This window comes from Astatotilapia calliptera, chromosome 19 (genome assembly GCF_964374335.1).
Source record: "Astatotilapia calliptera chromosome 19, fAstCal68.1, whole genome shotgun sequence".
Lineage (NCBI taxonomy): Eukaryota > Metazoa > Chordata > Actinopteri > Cichliformes > Cichlidae > Astatotilapia > Astatotilapia calliptera.
The window spans coordinates 7175880-7202220 of NC_137440.1; the positions used below are offsets into that span (position 1 = coordinate 7175880).

Sequence of the window (26341 nt, forward strand, 5' to 3'; positions counted from 1 at the left end):
TGTGCTAGACTTCGTTCATACACTGAAGGTGAAAACGCTTCTGAAGAGAGTGCATTCATACGTCCTGTGTTACAGCTCCTCCTGCATCGTCTTTTTCCTCTTTCCAGGTGATGAGTATGCAAAAATCAGGAAATGTGAACGCAAGGCCTTAACTTTTGCTCACTTTCAATCCACCAAGATCCGTGTTAGCAGTTCAGTTGGTTTCTAACTTATTAATTTAGTTTTATATCATCTAGCCACTAGAAGCAAAGCTAGAAGTGTCTTACCTGGGCTAAGGAGAAAAAGAACTGGAATTCATTTCAAGGCTGTGGAAAGAGTGGAGAGGCTGAAAATGCAACCTGTTTGAAGTCCAGTGTAAAGTTTCCACACTCTGTGATGATTTGGGGTACTGTGTCAATTGCTTGATGCTGGTGATGGTTGGTCCATTGTGTTTTATAAAGTCCAAACTCAAAACTGCCGTCAACCAGAAGATCTTAGAACACTTTGCAGCTGCCCACAGAGCCAAAACTAAATAGCCAAACGGTTTGCCGATGATGCTGTTACTGCCAATAGAGAAACTGTTGTGCACTGAGAGGAATATGAGAAATGCCCAACCAATAATACAACTGAGCTGAGGGCCACTATCAACTGTCCCCATGTCACACCACACTGATGTAGTAATGCATAGTAAAGCAGCCCCAACCAAAGATTATGTGTATGCAGAAGAGCATCTCTGAATGTACAACATGTAAAACCTTGAAGCAGATGGCCTACAGCAGCAGAAGACCACACCGGAAACCACTCCTGTCACACAAGAACAAGTTTTGACTTCTGCTGCAATATTCACATGGTAGGCTCAGAAATTAGGCATTTACAGCATTTCATCCTGCAGCAGTGGTTCTGACTGATGGTGATATGGTGGTGTGTGCATTTTTGAGCTCCTTAATACCAACTGGACATTGCTTAAGTGCCACAGCCCAAGTTTTGCTGCTGAGCATTTCCGTCCCTTTATGACCACAGTGTCTCATCTTCTGATGCCTGCTTCCAGCATGTTAATATGCCATATCACAAAGCCCAGATGATTTCAAAGGGGTTTCTTGATCATGACAATGAGTTTACTGTAATCAAATGGCCTCCACAGTCACCTGATCAATAGAAAACAATCACCCAAACTTTATTTATGAAGCACATTTCATACAAGTTGGAACATGGACAGGAAGTTTAATGCCCACCGAGCTACAGAAATGATCCAATAATTAAAAATTTATGAGTTGTTGTAAAATGATTGGCAAAAAATAAAGACACCAAATCACTCAAAATAAAGAGATTGAACAAAACCTGCTATACAGTTTATGTCAGAACAGTAAAGTACGGGAATGCCGGTGAGAGAAAGAAAGAAATTATAGTTTTCCTAAAGATATAATACCTACTTTCATTTTACCTTCATGTTCTTTTTGATAAATATTTGAACAAGGGTGTCAAGTGTAGATTGTTTTCACTGAAAAAAAACCCAACTAAATCCATCACTGCTATTTTGTGACATAGTTGCCCTTGATGGTTTGATTTAATAGATCAAACCAACAACATTTCACATTTATTCCATATTATATAGTTTTTAAAGTGACATAAATTAATGATAAAAAAAACATGCTGCATTACCAGTACGTAGCCGCTGGGGGCACCAGAGTCACTGTTTACAGCGTAGCTCCACGAGCTCCTGGCTGGTAGCGTGGAGTTGGAACCAGAGAGGAGGTCGCTGTAGTAGTTTTGTTTTAAAGAAAAAGTTACAGAAACTCGTTGGAGACAGAATAGAGTGTGAGTGGTTTACATGGTGACAAACTACAAACTCAGAGGTAATTATTTGTTCATACGAAACAGTCAATTAGAGTGAAAAACAACAACGTTTAGTTCGGGCTCGCTGACTTCTGCATGGTCGCTAGCTAGCTAGGACTTAGCTCCAAGAGCTACTTGGCTAGCTGGCTAGCGAGGTCCAGCCCAGAAGTTGTTTACTTCAACTTGTGGATGTGGTCACCCCTTGAGCTTTTCACGACTTTTCTTGGGGATAAGAGAGCAAGGACTAACAATTCACACTGGATTTAACACTGTGCGCTGTTAGGAAACTAGCAGGATGTCCACAGAGGTTGAGTGTGCTCAGGTTGACTCGGGTTTGACAGCGGCCAGCCCGAGCGGAGTGGTGGAGAAGAACCAAAACACGTCCCAGGGTGCTCACTTGGACAAAGGACAAGATCAGGGGCAGAAAGTCTTAGAAAAACAACTAGCGGACAGCCACGACTCCGGGGCTCCCAAGAGCCCAGCGGATATAGAAAAGGAAAGCAAAGAAAACGACCAAAGTAGTAACGCTGACTCGGCTGTTGAGACGGTGAAGAAGAAAGTTGTTGAAGCGCCTCCGCCGAAAGTCAACCCGTGGACTAAAAGGACCACGGGCAGAGTGCCGGTCAGCAGCAGCACCAACTCTAGCTCTCAAGACAAAGGTGAGACGGATTTGAAAAAAATCATGTATTAAGACAGGTTCAACATTGCAATATGGTAACAGCTGGCCACACAGCTCCCTGTGCAGCCGCAGCTATTAAACACGTTTTTTGCTTTGCAGCATTTTAGCAGCTTCACTGCAGAGAAATCAACATTAATCTTTGCTGCACATCCCTGACATATCTCATTTAGGCTCGTTTAGAGTTGAATGGAGTGCATAACTTAAATGTCAGAGCGGTCGAGAGATGTTGATGGGAGCATACTGCCCCATCCCCCTCTGTGCTCGGATTGCTCCGTAGCACCACGTGTTGATTGCTGACAACTGCTACTTCTTTTAGCCACCACCAGCTAACTCTCGTGCTGCTTTCTCCCTCTTGATCGAGGGTCAGAGCTGGTGTCTGTGAAGTGAAAGCACACGAAAACCTGAATGTGGGACGTAATCATTCTTAATGTCGCGCATACATGCTTGACACTGTAAAAACAAATAAGTAAGTAAGCAAGCGCCAAGACAGCCTGGCTAACTGTTCCTGCTGCTGTACAGCACGTTTTGCATGTCCAATGGCCTGGCTGTCTGCAGTTCCTCCCACCGGCCAGCCAGCTCCTCACTGTCACTAGTAAAAGTATCAGAATAAAGTGGCTGAACAGGTGATAAGATAAAACGGGACAGGGTTGTAATCTAATGATTGTATTTATTTTTGAAAGAATCGAACAATTATGAGTGATACCAGTATCACTGGTATTGTTTTAGTAAAAAAGAAATTGACTTAATAAGTCACTTGAGCCAAGTCTGGAAAACATTGATAAGCTTCAAGTATTTTTGATATTAAAAAATAATAGATAAAAAAAGTGAGGTTTGCAAATGGAGCTACATTTAATTTCTCAATTGATTAAAAAAATCTAAACATTCCTTCATTCCTATTCATTTCAAAGTGACACAAATGGGTCATTTTTTGTGTCATGAATGCTTTTGCCTGATTGCTGATCATTTCTTAAAATCTGTTTCGTATTTATTATTTAATTTACTCATGTAATGTGGCAACCATAACAAGTACACATAACTGTACACAGTACAGGGCACACAAAAACAATGAGAAGAAAGAAAACCCATACTCAGGCAAAATACAGAATCAAATAACACCCTAAAAATGCACAGAAGAGTTTAAGCTTTATAAGAGAGTGATCTTTTTGTGCATTTAAAGCTACAGCTAAAAGGCATTTAGTTGACGAATAACAATATTGAAGTAGCAGGCCACTGATAAGGTTTAACTGATTCCTCTTAGTGTTAGTAATAAATTAACCTGAAGACATCAACTTTGATGCTGAAAGCTTGTATTAAAAATGGGTGTGGGTGGGGGTAGTAAAGCTTAAGATATTTGGAGGTTTAGAAGGTAGGAAAAGTTTAGTTGAAAGAAGCCATCAAGGCGTTGTGGGATGTGTAGGATGTAGGGTTCATGGCCGGCAATGAGGAGTAAAATTAAACACAAGTCTGTCTGTAATCTGTTTTCTAGCTCTGCTTCTGTTAATCAGATATCACAACTGAATGCATTACCTTTCTATCTATAACATACAATCAGTTGATCATTTCAGTATCAACAGTTCATTTGATTGACTCATGAGGCTGCTGATTGGTCACTGAGTGATTGCATTTATTTTATCGTACTCGTGACAGTCGACTCTGAAATACAGCTTTCTTGAGTTCAGACCGTTCAGCTAAATTTGAGTTGTGAATGTGTGTCAGAGCGCAGAGCAACCAGGAGGGAGCTATATTTTAAGCGCACGACTCTTGCAAGACCACAGGCATCGTTTTACAGCGTCACTGTACAACCAGTCTCGTGGGTGGATGTCTGAAGGCTCATTCAGGCATACACCCATTCATATGGAAGCCTCGTCCCTGTTTCTCTTATCAATCTGACCATCCACTGTCGAGCTGATAGGAGCTGTCAGGCTGCAGTGGGCCACTCCCAGGACACAGCAGCCTGCAGAGACGCAGCCACATACCGCTGGTGCTGCCTGTGCACAAAACACCCTCAACAAGTCGTGTCACTTAGTCCGTTGGGGGGAGCACATTTATTCTTTCTGTACTGACAGAAATATCCGATGGTGTTCAAACACAGCAGAGCAGCGCATGCAAGAGTAGATAACTTGACTTTTTAACTGCAGTGTTGAGCAACCTTTCTCAATCGGAAACTTCCTCAAAGCTCTTCTTAAATTCAGAGAGTTGAAAAGGACTGAACCCCTTTGGATCTAGTCCTGTCCTGTCTCTCAAACATAATGACCTCACTCTCGGTTATTGATTGTGTATCCGCAGATCAGCAAAATGCTCCGAAAGTCGTCCGCGCCACCAAGCCCAGAACGAGAAAAATCAGCAAGGTAATCCTTTTTTTTACGTTTCTATCCTTTTCTTTAATGTCCATAGTTGCTCACATCTTACTAATTATTTCCACAGCAAAGTAACCACAAAGTGTTGTTGAATGTCTCGGCTAATATAAAGAGTGATGTTTTTGCTTGTAGTCTTTTCTTCCTGGCAAATAAACCACTATAAAATGATCACATGTTCACATTGCGTTGCCTGTGGATTTTCGTAGGTACTGACATTTAGAATGGGAAATAACCATCTGCTGATAGCCTGACTGTTAGCCGGTTTAAGCTGCTGACCTGTGGTTTTTGTTTGCTTTTCCAACCAGTTTTTCCACTGCAGTTACTTGAAGTTCACATTTAGAAGGGATTTAGATTATATGAAGATAATATCATATATAAAATGGTCATGTTTATTGACCAAAAAAATACATATTATGATTGTTAAGCAGGGGAAGCGTTTAGTAGTGCATCCGCCCAGTGGATCTTTAATTCCACTGAGGATTGATACACTGTGTTTTTAATACCCAGTTTATGTGCTTAAAGTGTGACATACTATCTTATCTAGTCATGCTTTTGCCACATATTGTGGGCTTTTATGTAACCTGGGGAATTATAATGCAACCTGCAGACCTTTCCTCATCAGGGTCATAGTCACAGTTCTACAGGACCCCATATTATCATTACTACACAGTTACTGAATGTTGTCTGGTAGTCATGCACATAATAAGCAAACTGATGTTAAATACATCAAATCACCAAGCCTGGTCCCTTCATATGTGTTTAGAAAAATGTAACAAGTAGTTTCATAACTTTAAATAGTATTTCTCGCACGCTCGGTTTCTGTGTTCACCACTCTTTACATATGAATAGAGTTCTGTGTTTTGTTTTTGCTCTGCTTATGATCTGTTACCTCTAATGACTGCTACTCCTTTTGTCGTATCGTGTCTGAAAAACAATAATTTGGGATGAACTGGAACAGAAGCTTTTTCGGTCAGTACTCATGCATTAGAGCAGGGGTTGTTTAAAAGCCTGAATCCCTTTAGGATAAAGTTAGTTGACTTTCTGTTTGATGCGCTTCATATCGTAGAATGGATATGGTTAGAGAAATCAGCATTTGAGTTTGTGTTTATTTTTTCTGCCCACCATACTCATCACTTCTGGAGTGTGTACCCTTTGTCTGCCTAACCTTGATCCCATATCAGTTTCCCCAAATTTATGGAATTTTCAGCAGTGGAAATTGACTCACTGTGTTTATCACGGTTGTTTGCAGTTTTCCCCGCACACACAGAGCACTGACCTCCTTTTTCTCTATGCTGGGCACTTCAGTGCTACCTGCTCACCCAAAAAGCAAATGAAAAGATTCCTGATCATTATATCATCCTTTGAAACCTGACAGTCTTTCTTCCTCTTTCACAGTCAAGTGACTTCAGTGACATCACTAACTGGCCTACGCCTGGAGAACTGGCCAAAGAGGTATGATATGTGTGAATGCAACTTCTTTTACAAGCAATGAGAGCTTGTTTTCTGGTGCTTCTACTAGCTGCGTCAAAGATGGATTTATTTTTCTAATTTCTGCTCACTAGGTGGAGCGCTAGAAGCATTCTGAAGTGTTCAGGGTGTAGCTTTGCAGAGGGTTGGTGCAGGTTTTTAAAAAGGGGCTGTCTTATAAAATGTAAAAAGGTATTCTGGTTTTGATCTCACATGGTCAGATGTGTGATGGGGGGGATTATTCAGAACCCGATAAAGCTGAAACAGGTCTTCAGTTGACTGTGAAAATTTTTAAACTCACCTCAGGTTCTTCTAACAACTACTTCAGGTTTTGTAAGGTACAGGCGACAGCGGTGAAAATATAACTAACTAAAGGGACTCTAGATTTTTCCTTTTCCTCAATCTCTGCTGATTCTCCAGCACTTAATCTTCAGTATAGTTCAAGATCTGATGAATTCAGAAAAGTTAAAAATATCAGGAAACATTTAAAAATCTTCAAATGTAAAGTTTGATTAACTGGAGAAGCACCTGATGTGTTTTTCATCACGAAGAATATTTAAGTTATTAAAAATGTTGTCATTGTCACAGTGTTGGAAATGAGGTGCTTGTTTCTGTCAGTGTAGTTTTTTTAAGCCCCAAGATTAAACTTGATCTGCATCTAAAAGAATGCATTGTATATTTTCTTACTTGTGCAAAGAATTCAAGTCCACAGAGCAGGAAACATATTAGTAAAAGCCCGCAAAATTGAAATTGTTCTATAAAGGTGTGACTAACAGCTGGTATTTTCCCCCCTTTAAAATTTTAGCAACAACAAAATGTCCTCAACAACAATGGAAAGAAGCCTCCGTCTTTGCGCAGAGATAAGGAGAAGAAAAGAGAGCGACCGGAGAGAAAATCTGAGAGCAGCCATGATGGAGGTGAGAGCAAAGAGAACCAGGAGGCTCAGGTGGAGCCGATGGGAGAGCTGACCAAAGATGAAGAGTCAAAAGCAGGACAGGATGCCAAGAGTGCCAACCTGAGGAAGAGAGGAGGTATGGGAGAGCAAGTCATTGATGAGATGAAGCTTTGTCTCTCTCTCTTTCTCTCTCTCTTAAATGGTTTGGATAAGGCTAATGACAGCGGCTACAATCCTGATTGATTCTGATTCACACACATTTCATCACCGTCTTGTGAAGTTATTCATCTCCAGAATGTGGTTTTTTTTCATACAGATGTTTCTTGAGTTCCAAATTTGGAGATGCATATTTTTCACTCGACTGTGATGATTTGTATTTTTTAGCATGTCTGTAACTGTATTAACTCTGTAATTGCTGGCTGGTGAAGACTGGTGCATGCTCTGCTGTGATTATCTTACGTGTTTCTCTTCCAATGATCCACTCCTACATTGTAAACATCACAGGCACCAATCTTTGTGGAAGCCATTCAGAGATAAGCACCTTCATTAACTCCTCGATGTCTAAACTAGAAGCGAAAAGTTTTGTTTCTAAATAAAAGAAAAGACATTTTTAAACTATGTTTTGACCTAATATAGCGTTTAAATCAGCTGCCAAACTTTAATAATTTAAAATTTGAAGTGTAGTGTAGGAGTGAACATTAAACAAAATGCCTGAATCACATTGTTAATAAGAACTTTACAAGACTATGTAGAAGTAATTGACACAAATGTTCTATAGAGATGCAAAAAGCTGCTAAATGAAGCAACAAAATCTCTGACCTAGAGACAAACCAGTGACTGTGTGGCAACCACCAGTTGCAAGGGAAACAGTTTTCCCCCATCCAGTTGACTAGAGCTTGCTGGAGATTGATGGCAGTTGCCATTGTTGTGAAATCGATTTGCTAAAGCACCAGTCACACAGGCCTAGAGACCAAATACCTACTCCATGAACAGCTATAGTTGAAATTTCTCTAAAATCCTAACCTTTTCTTGCATGCACATAATCTGCAAGAGTTGTTCATCATATTGGATGATTGATAACCACCGGTCACAAGGGAATAATGTGGATTCTCCGATCCAATGGTGAGTGGTCCTTGGAGTTTCCTGGCAGTCACTAGGTGAAATCGGTTAACACCCTAATAACACCCAAAACCTAACTCTGATTACTTTGATCAGTAGTCCATAGTTTGCATGCTGGTCTGTAAAAACTCGCCAACCCATCAGTAGTAAAATTTGAAAAAGTGCAACGCAAATCAGAAACAGAAAACCTCGTAGAAGCTGTGCCTTTTGAACCCTGTTGGTTGAAGCACTGAGGCGCAACTTAAACTCTGAAGGCAAACGCTCTCTGTTCCCGGTTTGTGTTGCACTTTTGTGTTCCACAGTTAGAAAGTAATTGGCAGGTGGGGATCATACTTTCTGCGTCTGCGCGTCCGCTACAGTTTCCTTGAGTCCCAGTAACCTAAATGTCATTATCAGGCAGTCAGTGTGACGGTCTGTGTGGATGGGCTATGCCTGCCTGGTTTTTTGGGGGGGGTTTTGCAACCACACGTACTTGGAGAATTGACATTACAGCCACAACGTCACAACTGGACACCGACTAGTCTCTAGGCCTGTGTGACTGAGGCATTAGATACTGAAGCTACAGCGTCTCACATCCAAAATGGCAAACAAGTTAATGTCACATGGTTTGCAGTTATGTGGCTACAAAACCTGAATACAGAGCATTAGTACAAAAACCCTAGAAGCTATGGGTACATGAGAATAAAGACTTTTAAGTCCTTTATTTGCTAAACAAACCTGGAATATGATTAAGTAGTCATTCATTGCTATGATGAAAGGTTTACGCTGCAGTTTTAGTCACCATGCAGCTTTATTTCTGGATTTGATCTTTTTTATTCCCCCCCTTTTGGACCAAAACTCTACAAGCTTTGTTTTCGGTGTGCAATCATCGTTAGGTAACAAACGTAAGTGGGTTTCTCTGCCGCTGGAGGAAGTGTCCCGGGATGATGATGCCAAGACGCCCGGCAGGGGCCCAGCACGCTCAGACACAGAGCCCATCGATGACTCGTCTGACCTCACGTCGCCTAATCAAACGCTCCATAATAACAGGGCGCATGATAGCACCAGGAGTAAGTGGCCTCGAGCTCACTGTTTACTGTTCACGTCTTCAGTCTTTTTCTTTCTTCCTCACTTCGCTGGGCTGGCTTTGCTTTTTATTTCTCTGGTATCTTTTTAACATTTGCTCAGCAAGCTGCCATCTGTCTTTAGTGTCCACATGGCTTTTTTCCTACTGCATGGCTCAATGAAAGCATGACTTTTTTTTTTTAAATTTGGCGAATATCTTGCATCAGATGGATGATTTAAAGCTTCTTTGACATTTATTCTCATACAAATTGCCAACAAAACCAAATGTTTGTAATTTTTCCTGCAAATAAAAACAAATATTAAAAGGTTTCAGATCTCTGCAACGAGAACAGGCTGCTGCTGCTTGTCATAAAGCTGTTGAGCTAACTGGATGTTGGTGGACATTTTTATGTTTTTATCATCTGTGCTGACAGTAGTCCTTCTAGTTTAGATGATCTGGCTGTTATTAGGGTTTATTTACAACTTGTTTTTATATTGAAGCTTTAGACAGTTACAAAATATTGATTACAATCCTTTAAATTTACTTAAAGACGAGTACTATTTAAATAAAAAAGCAGTTTACTTACATTGAGTTTCTTGTTCAACTCAACTTCTTAGTAGTTTTAAATCTAAAAGTTTAATAATGCCCTTCAGCGGTACATGGAAGAAGTTGTAGGCTTTGATCATGAGTGTATGTTTTCCTGTTCATAGGTTGGCGAAGAGAGCCGCGGGACTATGGCGACGATGCTGCAAGCATTCGGAGCGACGGTGGGAGTGTTCGTGGAGGAATACGAGGAAGAGGGAAGGGACGTGGACGCGGAAGAGGTCGTGGGCGAGGTGCAGACTAGTGTTTTTCATTCATTGCCACACATAAATTGGAAGCAGAATCATCAGCAATGCAATTTCTGTCAAAGACAAGAAAATCCAGCTTTTTGAAGTGTTCTCTCTCCTTCATATGCCATTATTTGTTCCTTCTGTTCTTTTGTTTTTAGGACGATATGAATACCCGCTCAACTTTGGAGACTCTCAGTCATCTGATGGTTCTGCTCAGGCCCCTGCAGAGTTTGGCACCAACATGGTTTACTACTACAATGATGGCAACAAATTCCAGATGTACACGGTGGATGAAAAGCTTCTTAAGGAATACATTAAACGGCAAATGTAAGAATTTAATACCTGGAAAAAATATTGTCCTATCTTATGGAGGCTCTTATTACTTTTTACTATTAATAGCTCGATGTTCCAGCTTCATGAAGCATACTTCAAATTTAAAAAAAAAATTGGTTATTTTAAGCAATGACATATTTTTTTCTGGATTAAGTAGAAGGTTGTAAAAATCAGGTCATTTTGTAGTTTGCATTTCTCAAACAAATACCAGAGCAGGTCCAAATATGCAGCGCAATCCATTCGCCAATTTTAGCACCCCAACCTGAGACATGTTAGTTGAACTAATAGTATTGCTTCAAGATGGGAATGCAACATGGAGTGTGGCAAAAGATGTTTGCCGCCTCTAAAATTTGGAACAGCTACAAACAAAATGGGTAGGTTACATGAGGAACACGCATGGATAGATCATAGTGAAATCCAAAGCATCAGGACGGAAAACGCAGAAAATTGCACAACAACAAAAAAAATGGACAGAAATACGAGGCAGTGTTTGTGGCAGAACTGAAAGGAATGTGCTGAACGAAACGGAAAAGCCAAAAAGAAAACCAGTGCAAACACCTAAATGGAAGAAAACAATATGACAGGAGGTTTAACGAGAATGAACTGTGGACGATGGGACGAAAGTGATGATCTGCTGCTGAGATGATGCTAAACTTCTGTCTGCTGCTGTTCCAGTGAAACGCATCCAGATGATTGAAGAAAATATTCCATACAGATACATTTTCCTTTTCAGTTTGTCTCTCTTTTTATGAATAATCACATTTTCATAGTCAGTAATGACATTTAGGCACCATTAAAGCTAAATTTCCTGTTCTTCCTTCCCTTGTGTAACATAGTAAGTGAAGTGTTTTCGGATTTTTGTTGTTCTCTTATTTCCTCAAAACATTTCCTCGAGTATCCTTTTAAAAGTCACTCAGTTTAAGACCATAAATTCATTAAGGTCTGTCTTTATTTCTGTAGTGCATTTTTCATACCAGTGTGATCAAAAATAACGTCTGAAAGAGATGAGATAGAAACGTCTATAGAAGAGGGGTGAGGATGTCTCAGTACATGTATGATAGGCAGTGATCTGGGTTCAGGGTGGCCTGCAGGGGGCAGTGTCCACTGCTTGTCTGCCTGACACTTTTGGGCCTCATTGCTGTTCAGACTGGAGGGTGAGGTGAAATGCTAAATATAGTCTGAGTGGTTTGAAGGGGACAGGAGATGAATTATACCCAGGAGTGACTGGGGAAAAAACTGTTAGAGGGTGAGGAGGGGAGGAAGAAGGGGTGAGGGAGGATAGAGAGGCCACTCTTGTCTTCTCCTTTCTCATCTCACTCAGCGTTATTCAGGCTGCTCACTCAGCCGACGTTACTCTGGCTGCTTGCCGCCCGCAGGGTGGGCACTAAAGTGTGCCATGGTGATTTCAAATAGTGTGACAGGCAGTCAGCAGGGAGCTCTTCCAGTCTAGATATGGTGCTAAAGTCAGACTGTCTTTTTTTTGGTAAGGATTATAAAAGAAAATATGATTTCTTAATATATATTTTTTATACTTCTTTGTATTGGTGACTTACAGGTTTCTACCTCAATACTAGACTGAAATGTTTCTGTAACACAGAGTATTGTAAATTATTTGGGAATAGTTCCTGATTCCTGAAATCAATGGAGCCTCAGGGGCACAGGCACAAATTTGCCAGCTTCACTATAATACTTCAAAATGGGTAATCTGCTCCTTTATGGATCTCCTTTATGGACTGTTAAACAACTTTGTTTTGTTTGTGCTGGTGATTAAATGTATTATGTTGTCTTTCCTTTTCAGTGAGTACTACTTTAGCCTCCACAATCTGGAGCGAGACTTCTTCCTGAGGAGGAAAATGGACACGCAGGGTTTCCTCCCCATCTCCCTCATCGCCAGCTTCCACAGAGTGCAGGCCCTCACCACTGACGTCAGCCTCATCATTGAGGTAGCATCACATCACCAGTGTAAATGCTGCGTGTGCTCAGGCTGTAAAGCTTGTTTCTTGTCACATCAGTGTTTGTTTTGTCGGTTAGTTTTTAACTTCTAATCGTGCTAAGTTTGACATTTGTAGAGATGGTAGCAGTGAAGGACTTTGAGAAGTCATGGAGTGCTACTTTTCATGACAAATGAAATGTTTTAAAAATAAGTGTGTGTGTAATTATTTATTTTTTATCAATGCTAAACTAAAAGTTCTTATATTCTTAACTACATGCCTTGACTTTAATGCTTGGCTCTGGTATCTATCTCGCATTTTGAAGGCTCTGAAGAGCAGCACAGAGGTGGAGCTGGTTGATGAAAGGATCCGCTGTAAAACAGACCCTGAGCGTTGGCCGATTCCCACCCCTACCACCGTTGGTTCCCCTCGCACCGACTTCTCCCAGCTCATTAACTGTCCTGAGTTTGTTCCTCGACAGACCCTCAATGCCACAAACTCCGGTCAGTATCCTAATGATATCCTCTCAGCAAATCTCATGATGTAGATGCATAGTGTGTATCCAAAACCCCATATATATAGAATGTTAGCACTTTGGGGTGTCGTGTCCCTTTGCTATACAAAAATTAAGTTCTATTTAAAGAGCACCGCTAAGCGGCCCCTTTGACACTGGGTGAACTATGAACACAGTTTATTTTGACTCGGTTTTCACCAACCTACTGCCCCAAATATTCAGTTGAGCAGCAAATGTGGATTAAACGCAGCTGGAAGGCACCACAAACATGACATTGCTGGAACATTTTACTAAATGAGCCTACATATTTGGGAGCAATGGCTGCAGAAGCACAAAATCACAGTGGATAGAGAGACAGTAGACAGACTGGCTTTGAAATCATGAGATTTATTGACGCTGTAAAAAAGCATCATCTTTATGCTTGAATGATTAATTCAGTCTAATTATTTTTATTTTTCCATGCTAAATTAAACATCCATATTTATGATTTCTTTTTTTAAAATTTAATAATTAAGATGACGCTGTCTGGAAGTCATAAAAACAGGTTTTGATGGACACTTTGTAAACAAGCTGACAAAGCTGCCATTAGTCATCAAAAACAGTTCAGTTTCTCTAATATCAGGTATTGTTGAGTTGTTGGTATTGAGATTAAACGCACAGTTTTATGTTGCTTTGAGCTTTTTGTTTTTTTACTCTGTATAAGGTTGACTGAGTGTCTGTGTTACGTGTCGGGGTTTTCAGCTTCATCACCTGTGAAGGCAGCGACTCCTCCTGATCCCGTGCAGCCTCAGGACTCCCCTGACCCTGGCTCCTCCAGCCAGGAATCTCTACCGGCCACAGATGACTCCAAAGATGCCCTCGCCCCCAAGCCCGACCCTGACGCCTGGATCCAGGTTGAGAAACGTCATAGGCAGCCCTCTGCAAAAGCAAAGGTAGTGAGTGCAAAAAGGTGAAACGGGCCACTCCCCTCATGCCTAGGGTTGCTTTAATTTTGAGTATGTTATTATGGTAACTGGTAGAAATTATGGCCATAACAATCAGAACTAGAAGGGCACACGCATGCTTCACTCCTTCACCAGGTTTCATTAAATTAAAAGTTTTCCATCTTTCATCCCTTCCATTGTCTCTCATTTGTTACTACGTCATAATGCTTGTCTTCTCCTTTCCTCTGTGTTTACTGTCAACACCTTTCGCCCATCTCCTCCATCTTTTTCCTGGCAGTATGTCAGTGATGAAGTGTGCATTGCCGGCTCTTCTCTCTCCACATCGCTCCAGCCTCACTGCCTTTCCTCTGCAGTTGAGTATTTCCTCCAGCACTCACTCATCCAAGCTTGTCCTCTGCCATTTCTTCCATGTGCTTCTTTTTTTTACTTAAATATTGCATGTCTGTTTCTTTACTTCACAAATGAACTCGATAGGGGATTAGTTATACCGTGTTACAGCTAAGTCCTTCACAAAGTTATAATTCTGATTTTATGCTTTAGAGAGACGGTGGCGATGAACCTTGTGGTTGTTTTTGGAGTGTGCAGTGGGTGATGCTGATGAACTGAATTGGATTATTCACAGATGTATTTCTATTATTTAATATAACATTAATAATAGAAATGCATGTAAGAAACATTGTATTAATGATGGATCAGTATAACTCTGGACTGTTTGTTTGCCTAATATAATTGGATGGCTTAATCACATTTATTATGTGTTTACACCTCGTTTCCAGCAGGTCTTGTCTGTTCCTTTGTTAATGGCTGTGTATTCCCTGTGTTGTCTAGGGGGATAGTAAAACGCCTCCTCCCAGCCAGCAGCCTCCTCCACAGGCAGAGCCCGACCAGGAGGAGCTGGACTTCATGTTCGATGAGGAAATGGAGCAGATGGCGGCCAGGAAGAACAAGTTCACAGACTGTTTAGATGAGGACGACTCGGACTATGAGCTGGATGACCAGGATGTGAACAAGATCCTCATCGTCACCCAGACTCCACCCTACATCCGTAAGCATCCCGGTGGGGATCGGACAGGTAACCATGAGTCCCGAGCTAAAATTACCGCCGACCTGGCCAAAGCCATCAACGACGGGCTGTACTACTACGAACAGGACCTGTGGAAGGGGGAGGAGCCAATCGAGTGCATCAAGGTAAGACGAACGTGAAAATCATACTGTACGCGTTACGTTAATGGTGGATTTTAAAGTCTTAAAGGCTAGACTGTAATACACTCGTATAGCATCAGTGAACGCTGTATATTTTATCTATTTTAAAAGTTTATAGATGACTGAAATACCACACCAAATACTCAAACTCCCTTTTTTAAAAAAAAATCAAAATAAAGTCATTATCTTCTAGAAGATGATGTATGGATCAAATATAGGGAAAATTATTTTTACCTGCTGGACATACAGACGACCTGCATTTTTAGATCAGTACGCAGCATTTTCTGCTTGGAACTGACAGCTAATAAAAAAGTCTTACAGTCATCATGTAGCGTGTTGGAGCAGGTCTGCCAGAGAGCGGTTAAAAAAAAAAACTGCACTGACACTAGAAAAGAAACACCCAGTACAGACATGCACGTACAGCACACAGCGTAGCAAATCATGCCTGAACAAACCAGACTTTGCATCTCGCTGCTATTCACAGAATATTGCTCAAGTTTCGTATGTGTTTGCATATGTCAGTTCTAACGTAACATCCATGGAAACATTGACTCTAACTTGATTTTAGACGTTGAAACTGCTTTGCAGTTATTAGGCAATACTCTGGATCATGCTAAGTTAGCTGTCTCATTATCATTCCAGGATTTGTGCTAAGCTTGTTTTGGTGTTGCATGGATGAATTCTTCTGAATTTCTCTGGTGTAGTGGGCTTTATATGGTGATCACATTTAAACTTTATAGTCTGAAATTATTTAGACTTAACACTCGAGTCCAAAAGGTCTAATTGGACTTTGTAATGAGGTTGTTACCAAAACTGAGAATTAATTAAATAAGAACTTTAATTGTAATATTTACAAATTTTAAAGGGTAAGAAAACCTGGTGTGCATCAAGCCATCACCATCCCATCCAGTTATTCAGTCACCATCGCTGTCACAATGTTTGATGGCTTGGAATTCGACATATTTATGCATTATTGAAGGCTATCTAAGTGTGCCCACCCGGCTCTGTGGAATAGGAGGGTCTTTGAGAAGTTAATACAGATCAGGCTATACTACGTATGCACAGCCAGTGGGTAGAAGCGATAGACTCAGCAAACCTGGAGCCCAGACTTCTTTGATATAAACTGTTAGGTAGTTGGAGCAAAAATACCCCGAAAGGCACAAACAACTGTGTCAGCATCCTTCTGTTAACTTCCAGCCTTTATATTTTTTAAATAGGTGAGGAGTTGTCAAAGAAGAAATAAGTGTTTTTATTGGTCCAAAGTGCTGACTTAGAAAGTCACCATAAACGTTTGTATTATCAGCGAATCCTCCGTTTCCGCCAGATTTGATTTTGAAGAATTTATCCAGGAGAGTTTTCTTGTGTTTCCACAGCTCACAAGTCCTGCTTTAACTTTTGCGTTTTATGCATTGTGTTCTAATTCTAGCAGTTATAACAGTGTTACAGCCACACCTGACATTTAGCACAATATACATGTACCATATTGTTCTTTTAAATTGTGTTTTAAATTGTATTGTTATCAGATCACTGATATGGAAATCACTAACAAATTAACTAGATGACACAGCAGACTGCCACATGATGGATCAGAAATCTAATGCTGGGCTGAAAAATTAGTCTGTGTATGTTTGTATTGTAACCAAAGCACTCTGCTATGGTTGCATTAGGGCTCATATCTCATAACCATTACTGTCTGCACCACCTCTTCAGTGATGATCATTGTGAAGTTGCATTGTCTTACATTTCTTTCTTATACAGCAGGAAACACAATTGCACATACTAGAGTGGATATATAGACGGTATATGATTGAATGATGCTGCGGAGCATTGGGGTAGCCCTTGGTTGCTTTCAACTGTAGGTTTCCTTTAAAGCGTAAGCACTACTGGCACTCATGTCACTTTGACATGAAGACATTGTGACAGAGCTGTTAAACCTCACACCGTGCAGAGGAGGGACAAAAATAAATGCACCATTTACTGTCCACTATACAAGCCTCCAGACTACAGTTGCTTCCAGAGCTCAGCGACCTCCTTTTGAAAGCTGCCTCTTCTGTGGATACAGTGCATGTACAAACTCTGACTATAGGTCACACAGCATTATGCAAGCCTTACATTAGAACAGAACTATAGCACAGCACCAGTGTATATTCAGGTTTTACAACACTACAGCATCGTATAATGTTGATGGCCAAACGTCAGTAGCAGGTCACCATAAATCACATCATCAGTTTAAAACACTTTGGTCCCATTCATCAGCATAGATGATGTAACCTTCAGTTACATGGAAGTGGATCAGTAGGTGAAAAGAGACTTTTATGGATTCAGAACAGAACAGAAATGTCTGCTTGTTTTTTACCAGCATATGAAGGGTGTTCTCGTAGTGGAAGAAAAAACAGAAGCAGACTTAAATCATTTGAAGATGTTTAACGTGGAAACACATTAAAAAATCTTAATTAATAGCTTAGAAGTGCGATTGTTTTCTTAAATCCATATAAAATGCATGCTGGCCAAAGTAATTTAGTTTGTAATTTGCAAGAAGTAGGCTTGTTAATATTATTTTGGTGAACTGATACATTTCTTGATAGCATGTTTTGCCTATTAAGAGACACGGCCACTTTCCTAGAGCGTAAGGGGGGTTTGAAAGGCTTATTTTATCAGGTCAGCTGTTCCAAATAAATTTGAGATGCATGTTAGAAAGTGGGTCTATGATTTGCGTGCATGCGTATGTAAAATTTGAATTAAATGAGCATTAAATTATCATTGACTTTTCTGTAATCACTTACAAGAAAAACTGATGTCAACATGTCTATTAGTGGAGAAAAGTCTCTGTAGTATTAGTAACAGGACAAAAAGAGCACGATGAGGAGTTGATGCACGGGCTGTGGAGAAGTGTTGGGTCAGAAGGTCTACAAAGGGGAACTGAAAGGAGAAAGTAGGAGTCATTAGTTGACCTTTAATACCAAACAGTTAGAGCAGCAGGTTAAACATCAAGAACTCTCACACACTGCCACCTCATCACTGGCAGCGTCAGAGCCGTCCACAACTCACAAAGACAAAAACATATCTGTTACACTCAGCAAGAATCATTTAATCCTGCATCTGTCAACAAACTGGGGCTGTAAAATCAGAGCAGAAATGAAAGCTTGCTGGTATAACGGTGACCAAAATGACAAATGAAGCCAACCACAAAAGCAGAATCAACTATAAGAATCTTTATTCAAGCTGCTCTGTGAAGACGTTTTCAACGGGGTCAGCTCATTCATGGGCTCAAGGGTTGGTCAATAAATAAAGCATGTGGGAAATGTTTTGCCTGAGCACACATGCACCAAGGCCACCTGCATATTTTTCTTCCCCCTCTGTCTGGTGCTGACGTGTAAAGTACAAAGTCTGCGACACATGTGCTGTGTGTCACACAGGCCTGCATGGCTGCAGCTGCTGGCGTGTGAGTGTTTTTTACCACCATAGTGAAGTGTTATCAGTTTAAACAGCCTGTAACGGCCAAATGTAGTATCTGAGGGGAAGTGCAGAAATCCTTTTATTGATTAATTTGACTTAAAATTGAGATTTGTCACTAGGAAATCAACTAAATAAGAAGATTGTTTTCAGGGCTGCAGTGAATTGCTTCGTGTTGGATCAGTAATTATATTACTTTGTTTAAGAGCTTAAAAAATATCAGCCTCCAGCTCATCTCTTTTTGTTACCTTATCAACAGGATCATTTGTTTTATCTGTGTTCGGTTCAAAGTGCAGCATTTATTGTTGTTTTTCTGCTTGGATAAAAGATGATCTCAAGGCCGTGTTAAAGGAGTGCAAATGGTGATGATCAGTGGTCATCTAACTCTTCTTTTTTTCCTTTTCCCCCCCCTTTTGTCACATTTCTGCTCCCCAGCAGGAAGTGGAGAACTTCAAGAAGCTGAACGTCATCAGTAAAGATGAGTTCGACACTCTCACCCCCAAAGCGCCCGTTGACCCAAACCAGGAAGTCCCATCTCTTCCCATGCCAGGTGGGGTTTGTAGAGTTGTGGTGAAGCAGGTTTCATATGAGCGAGCATCCTGTGTGCTACCTTCTGCAGTTTAAACCACACCCCTCTCACACTGCGGTGCTAGTGTAGGATGTGATTTTGTTTGTATTATGGGCTTTTTTTGTGCATTGTAGACATAAAGATGGTAGATATTCAGATAATTACCTGACAGTAAATATAAATTAATAACTTTTTGGGGCAATGATGGGCTTCTCAGCAGACAGTGGAGCAGAGTTGGCTCGTTCTGTGCCCACAACGGTCCCACAGTCGCCCAGAGCTCACCAACCCCGGACCCCCAGAACCCCTCGCACCCCCGGACGCCAGGACCCCAGCAAGACACCACGTTTCTACCCTGTGATGAAGGAGACCGGCACCATCGATGGACAGGTAAGCTCTCGGTGTCCTTACATACAAGGAGTAGCAAAGCTCCTCTTTATCTGCCAGACTACAGATCAATAGATGGAGTGATGTCTGTCAGCAGGCCTGCTGGTGAAACTTTTCCTTTCCCTTGTTTGTTTGTTTGTTTGTTTGTTTGTTTGTTTGTTTGTCCTAACTCTTTTTTTCACATGTGCATAACAGTAAGAGTGTGGCCACTCCTACAAATACAAACAGTGGCTGCCGGTTTTCTATTTGTGGTATCACATTGGTTTAAAAGATCAAATATGTAAATACTGAATAAATATATCATTCCTCACTCCTTAAACTAAAATAAAACCATGAAACATACAAAGTAAACTAAAAATGTCAGGCAGCACAGCCGCCCTGTGCCTCATTTAACCAGTGTCCTGTCCTGGTGTTTGTTCCAGACGCCCAGGAAGAAGAAGACGAGCCACAGTTCGAACCCTCCCCAGGAGGCTCACATAGGCTGGGTGATGGACTCTCGCGAACACCGACCGCGCTCTGCGTCCATCAGGTCTGACTTTTTCATTTGAGTGTAATTTGGTTTTTTGCACATTTGGCCGACGGACCAGTTAGCATCCCAATACAAGGATCGCTGCTCCTCCTACGGTCAGAGTTGAGTCAAACGTGGGGTGGCTGTGGCTCAGGTGGTAGAGCAGATCAGCTACTGATCGGAAGGTCGGTGGTTCGATCCTTGGCTTCCCCAGTCTGCATGCCAAATATCCTTGGGCAAGATACTAACCTCAGGTTGCCCTCCGATGCGTTCATCGGAGTATGAATGTAGTTTAGTTTGCACTTGTGTTTAGAAGTGCTTGTATGAGTGGGTGTGAATAGGTGAATGTGGCATGTTGTATAGAGCGCTTTGAGTACTCCGGGAGAGTAGAAAAGCGCTATATAAGAATCAGTCAATTTACCATTTACAATCGCCACCTGATGGGTCTCCAGGTCAAAGTCACGTTTGTTGTTTTGTGGGAACTAAATAGAGAAGTGTTTCATGAGCCGGATGAGCTGCCATGTCAGTGACATTTTCTTTTTTATGGCTGCATTGATGGTGTCTCACAGGTGACAAGCAAAAAGTAGAACCCACAAGGAGCGCTTCCTCATTTCGCCCTGCCAGTCATTCTCCATTATATGTCAAGCAGTTGTTCTGCTTGACGTATAATCCTTTTTATGAAAAGAAGTTGGTGCTAATGTGATTTACACAAAGTTTTTTTTTTTAAATCAACTTTTGGTGGGGAACATTCGAGCCTAATTCCACACTTTGTTTTGGGGGTTTTGTTGTCATTGGCTCATTATCACTTCAAACAGAAATGAGACAAAAATCCTGCTTTTTGTTTTGTTAGTCTAGATTTGTTTTTGTAAGGTTTATCTAATAAACTGGCAACTAAATGTTTCCCCGTTGCCTCTCAAACATCTTTTTTTTTTCCTCCATCCTTGCACAGCAGCTCCAATGCCTCTCCATCAGAAGGAGCCCCGCTATCAGGAAGTTACGGCTGTACCCCTCAGTCATTGCCCAAATTTTGGCATCCATCCCATGAGCTGCTGAGGGACAATGGCTTCACTCAACAGGGATACCACAAGTACCGCCGACGGTGCCTTAATGGTACAGAGACCTCTAAAAACCTCCACAAATACTGCTTCTAAGTACTCCTCAGCTCTAGTACACCATCACGTACTCCAAGCTTTGAGAAAGAAGTACCGAAAACAAGATGAAATGGTCACCTTCTCTGTTTCCTGTTCTTGAATTTTTCCCTTCAGAGCGAAAACGGTTGGGGATCGGGCAATCTCAGGAGATGAACACTCTGTTCAGGTTCTGGTCCTTCTTCCTCAGGGACAACTTCAACAGGAAGATGTATGAGGAGTTCAAACAGTATGCTGTAGAAGATGCCAAAGACAACTACAGGTGAGGCGGACATTTAAATCCTGAGCTCTGCGTCTGTGCCCTAGGGATAAGAAGTAAATGTCATTCATTAATGAAGCAAACAGCAAACACAGACTGCTTTGTTTGTGTCACTTATCCACAATTACAACCACACCCTAAAAAACGCCCTGAAGTGTTTTTTGTGTTTGTGTCTCACATAGTGGTGATAGTGACTCTGGAATAACAAGCCACTTCCACAGATTGAAAGACTTATTGATGTTATTCAAGAATTGGAGCGCCTGCAGGTTTAAGCAGTGTCATTGTTCGATAGCATGAGGTTAAAGGTGAACACTGCTTCTGTTGTGACTCTAAAGGGCTTCTCAGTCAAACCTAAATTCTTGTTTAAAGACGTGGGTAGCACAGCCCTGCCTGTTGAAGTGAAAGTGCCTGTAGTGTAAGAGTGTAGCAGCCTCAATGTCTCTTCCTGCTGGAGCTCACCCTGTCTGAACCAGAAACCAGTATACTTGTCTGTCTGGTTCCTCTGACAGCTTCATTACAGCTGTAAATAATCCACGAGAGAATGGAATCCATTGTTGTGAAATGTTGGAGATGCAACTGCTTCGCTGTCAGCGCTGCATTTTCACCCAGCCATTTTCTCACAGTGCATCATTATGTGCACACACTAACGTCTATAAGCAAGGTTTGAAGCTCGGTGATATTAGTTTGCATGTAACTCAGAGTGAAAGGAAGTGTTTGTTGTGTCCCTGCAGGTATGGATTGGAGTGTCTGTTCAGATACTACAGCTACGGTTTGGAGAAGAGATTCAGATTAGATCTGTTCAAAGACTTTCAAGAAGAGACCCTCAGAGACTTTGAGAAAGGTAATAAACATGAAATGTAAACAGGCTCTCCCAAATGTCAGCTGCTGCTTTCACTAATGTAGCAGATTCTTCTGAATAAATCCCATATTCAGTGATCGAGTGTACGAGTGTGGGAAGTTATGTTTTCATTTTGGCATACTATATTAGCACAATTGATCTAAATTCAGACAAAAAATTCAAAATCCGAGTAGAAAAAAGTTATTTTTTACTGTAAAACCCACAAACATGTTTAACGAATCATTTTCATAACTTGAAATGCAAATAGAAATTGTACATTTCTAAAAAATTAAGCACAAGTTTTGCAAACAACAAAGTTATATGGTACTATTTACCTAAAAATGCAGGCAAGGCCTCAGGCGTTTTTTATATAACCATTTAAAACTATTTACAGAACAATCAGGTGTTCTACAACAAATAAGAAGACACACAAATTATTTGTGCCAGTCCAAAAAATAGTTTTTGTTAAGCATAAGACAGAGGAGAACACCACAGGCCTAAACCCTGCAGGTCTGTCAGCAGGAGGTGCATCAGTCCAGTTTTCTATGTGGGAACAGCGCTTACACTAGAATTTGCCTTTAGTGGCTTTTTTGGAGCAAATGTGACATTCAGCAGTATAACTGACACACAATACAAAACAATAACTACACAACACACTAACTCTTCTCCCCTTCTCCCTAAACAACCAAGTGCCACATGTTGCTATATCATTTTTTTGATTGGCTGACATTATAAACTTCAACACCAATAGGGAAGGGGTGTTTTTTCTTTTTCTTTTTTCACTCGCAAGTAGAGAGGGTTTGCTAGCGCTGTCCGTAGAAAACGCCGTTTTTGCCGTTCTTCCCGCGGTAAACCCCCAGCGGGTTAATAAATGCTTCATAAAAACACCAAAATTCTAAACATTCTATTAATATATTCAGTATTTACATATAATTAAATATAAAAATGCTAAAGAAGGCCAACATGTGACTTAGCTTTGGTTCACTTGACCCTCTCAGTTTAATGTGGAAGTGTGTAAAGAGAAGAGGGCGTTAATGTAGTTCTCTCAGTCCATTTCAACACTGACTCAGTGAAGCAAACAAACTGTGGTTGTTTTTGTTTAGACTCAACCAATCTTTATAAAACATTCTGCTACAGTACATGTGGCGTGTATTCCCTCTTACCTAACCACTAATAGTATTTGTTATATTAATTTTATGAAAATGCAAGTATCCGGTATTAGCAGACTAAATTAAAAGAGCTGGCTTTCAGATCAAAGTAGATCTGAGCTGTTTAAATCGGCTAGTTTGGATTAGTACCTGCTCAGCCAAGCGATCCAAGCAGGAGGACTGCATGTAACCAATTGGCTGGTCAGTGGCATCATGAGAGCGCCTCGTTCATGAAACTCAAAACCGCCATTTTTCCAGCGTGGTCCTCGATTCTGATGAAAAGCCACAGACACAGAGTATATATACAGATACATCCTTGCCTCGACGTCCACTTTTATTGTAGCACTTACGTTGCATTTAATTATGTCACAGGACACTCGGACGCATTGCTATGACAATGACCATGCACATTAGGAGGTACAAAATTGGAATGGAAAAGCAGTTAATCCAGTGGTTCCCAAACTTTTTTTTGCTAGGCCCTCCTTTGTTTTTCTTCTTTTGATACAAGTTGACTAGAAAAATGTCCCCTACATTTAGGCATTTGAATTTTACCTAGAATTCAACACTGAATGAAACTGCTCTTCCTTGCATTTCCCTTTCCAGGTCAGCTGTATGGACTAGAGAAGTTCTGGGCCTTTTTGAAATATTCAAAGATAAAGAACCAGCCTATTGATCCGAAGCTGCAGGAACACCTCTCGCAGTTCAAGAACTTGGAGGACTTCAGGGTGGTGGTGAGTGTCTGCTGGCTACAAGTTTGAAAGGATGCTTCATGTTATCTCCACACTAGAGTGCTCTTTACCTGCAAGTTTTATTGGGCTAAATGAATTATTAACGAAAAGAGAAGCTAGCATATCCTCATATAAAATTATTCTAACATCATTATTTCATACTGAAACACTAACAGACTCGGAGCTGCTCAGTCTGCGCCTGCAGTCATAGAACTGTATCATCTGGTCTCAGCAAAAATGAACAATTCTCGTGAGTGATCTATTGTCCCACGCGTAGTTACGCTTTGTTTTCCTGTGATGACTCTCTGCAGCCCCCGATAGGAGACGATGGCAGCAGGAGGAGGCGTACCTCGTCCTCGGCTGGGGATGAAGGGAGGCGTCGGAGACATCCTTCCAACACTACCTCAAAGCCCGCGCAGGCCTCCAAATCCTCCAGCACTTCAGCTGAGTCTGCCTCAGCCTCTGCCGCTGCACAGACCACACCCAAAGACAAAGCCCAGAAAGCAGCAGCGACAACATCTGCACAGGGCAAGAAGACAGAAGCCAGAGCCGGGAAGAAGGAAAGTGGTGCACCAAATAAATGAAGCTCCCCTCCCGTAAGCGTGGGTTTGAAAAGAAGCAAAGTGGGGCGGCTGCAGCGCTCATTCATTTCAGAGGCAAACTGCTTGGGTGTGAAGAGAGACTGAGCGTGGTTGATCCAATTTGATTGTTTTTATCAGTGCATTTCATTTAAAAGCAAGCATAGGCAGCGAGCTTGAATGTGTTCACCTGACAGCTCATAACGTTTACAAAAATAAATGCATTCCCTGCATTTTGCCTTTTCAGATGCCAAACTATTCAACAAATACTTTGATTTCAACAATATGTAAGCCGCGCTGGTCTATATAGGGCTGTTAAACTGTGATTCTAAGTTGCCAAGATAACAGACACTGCACACAGTGTGACTAATCTGATACAGCAGGATGTTGGGCGTTTTCTCATTAAGTAAAATAGTCCGCATTCTGCTTTTTTAAAAGTCTTCCTAATTGATTATTTGGGATTCAGATGTGTTTAAAATTGAAAACAGTTGCAGGTTTGTTTGTTTCTTTTCTTTTCTGAGGATATAAACTTCTGTTTTTATCATGACAATCAAAGTTGAGTCTTAAAGTGCCCATATTATCATTTTATTTTGGGGGGTCTGCTAGATTAGGTTTACATGTTTTACCCCATTCTGTCCATTATTGCAGCACCGTCTGTCTGTAAGGCTCTGCTTTTAGCTCCTTTCTGTCCAGAAAAGCACAGTCTCTGGGAATTTGGCTCCATTAATGCAGTACATGTGATCATGGAGAGTTAAAGAAACAAGCGTGATCGTAACATACACCATGCTAACACTAAACCATAGACAGTATAAGAGAATGATGCAACTTTTTAGCTCTAAAGAGTGAAGCCAGTGTGGAAGTGTTTTATCTCTTTACCCCTTTAAAGCCTACTAGAAGTAACCCTTGATGCTCTTGTCGGAGCCGAGTGGTTCCTATCATATTTCATGCCTGCTTATAGAACAAGATGACTGGGTGAGCAATAGACGGTAGTGAGGTTGGTCTCTACCTATTCAGCTACCCTCGGAGAAACCCGCAAACTATTGTAATGTTCGTCAAACCACGTCTTTATTGATATGTACTGAGGTATCAGACCTCGTCATTAAGGATACAATGAAAGTAGATAAATGTTGTCTTTATGAGGAAAAGAGCTAAAACTATTTGTTTTAAATAGCCACCAGGGGGCGATACCTGTGGCTGCAAAAACATATGGTCCTATAGAAGTCTAATGGAAAAGAGCCCTTGGATTTGACCAGTGAAAACACTTTCCTCAATCACCCAGTTAAAGAAATCCCAGAAGGTTGAATGTGTTCATCTGGAGGTAGCATTTTTTTCTGTGGGAAAAATGTCTCATCCCTCATCCAGGACTGAGAAAGTCACTTGGATGAATGAAGATAATCAACTTTCTAGGACTTTCCTGACGAGCTCACAGTGTCAGTTGTTTATTTTGGGTCATGTTGAATACAAAATTAGGTGATAAAGTTACTCACTCATTCACAAGGTGTCACCACAGCGGGTCGTTCCACATGTTTGATTTGACAGATTTTTACACCGGGTGCCGTTCCTGAAGCGACCGCAAAGAGATTTGTGTCTCTTCTCA

At 41.1% G+C, this 26341-nt stretch overlaps 1 protein-coding gene across 10 annotated transcripts; it reads left to right on the forward strand.

Moving 5' to 3' along the window:
• The first annotated feature begins 1671 nt into the window (after window positions 1–1671).
• Window positions 1672–24977, forward strand: larp1b (La ribonucleoprotein 1B). 10 transcript variants are annotated; one of them, XM_026151099.2, is made up of 20 exons: window positions 1672–2471; window positions 4778–4839; window positions 6244–6300; window positions 7121–7346; window positions 9205–9378; window positions 10085–10210; window positions 10366–10534; window positions 12339–12483; window positions 12797–12974; window positions 13727–13917; window positions 14207–14281; window positions 14758–15117; window positions 19021–19135; window positions 19371–19540; window positions 19960–20066; window positions 20995–21155; window positions 21311–21455; window positions 22184–22293; window positions 24042–24169; window positions 24478–24977. In XM_026151099.2, the coding sequence occupies exons 1-20, from the start codon at window positions 2108–2110 to the stop codon at window positions 24748–24750; spliced, it is 3336 nt and encodes a 1111-aa protein (XP_026006884.2). In that variant the 5' UTR covers window positions 1672–2107; the 3' UTR covers window positions 24751–24977. The 10 variants fall into 10 exon arrangements, with proteins under 10 accessions (XP_026006884.2, XP_026006888.2, XP_026006885.2 ...); XM_026151103.2 differs by having other exon boundaries at window positions 20998–21155; XM_026151100.2 differs by having other exon boundaries at window positions 19374–19540.
• The last annotated feature ends 1364 nt before the right edge of the window (window positions 24978–26341 follow it).

Coding starts and splice junctions, on each gene's coding strand:
- larp1b (XM_026151099.2), top strand. CDS start 2,108: ATGTCCACAGAGGTTGAGTGTGCTCAGGTTGACTCGGGTTTGACAGCG. Junction 13,918..14,206: donor AGCCCTCTGCAAAAGCAAAG/GTAGTGAGTGCA, acceptor TTTTCCTGGCAG/TATGTCAGTGATGAAGTGTG. Junction 21,156..21,310: donor CCGCCGACGGTGCCTTAATG/GTACAGAGACCT, acceptor TTTTCCCTTCAG/AGCGAAAACGGTTGGGGATC.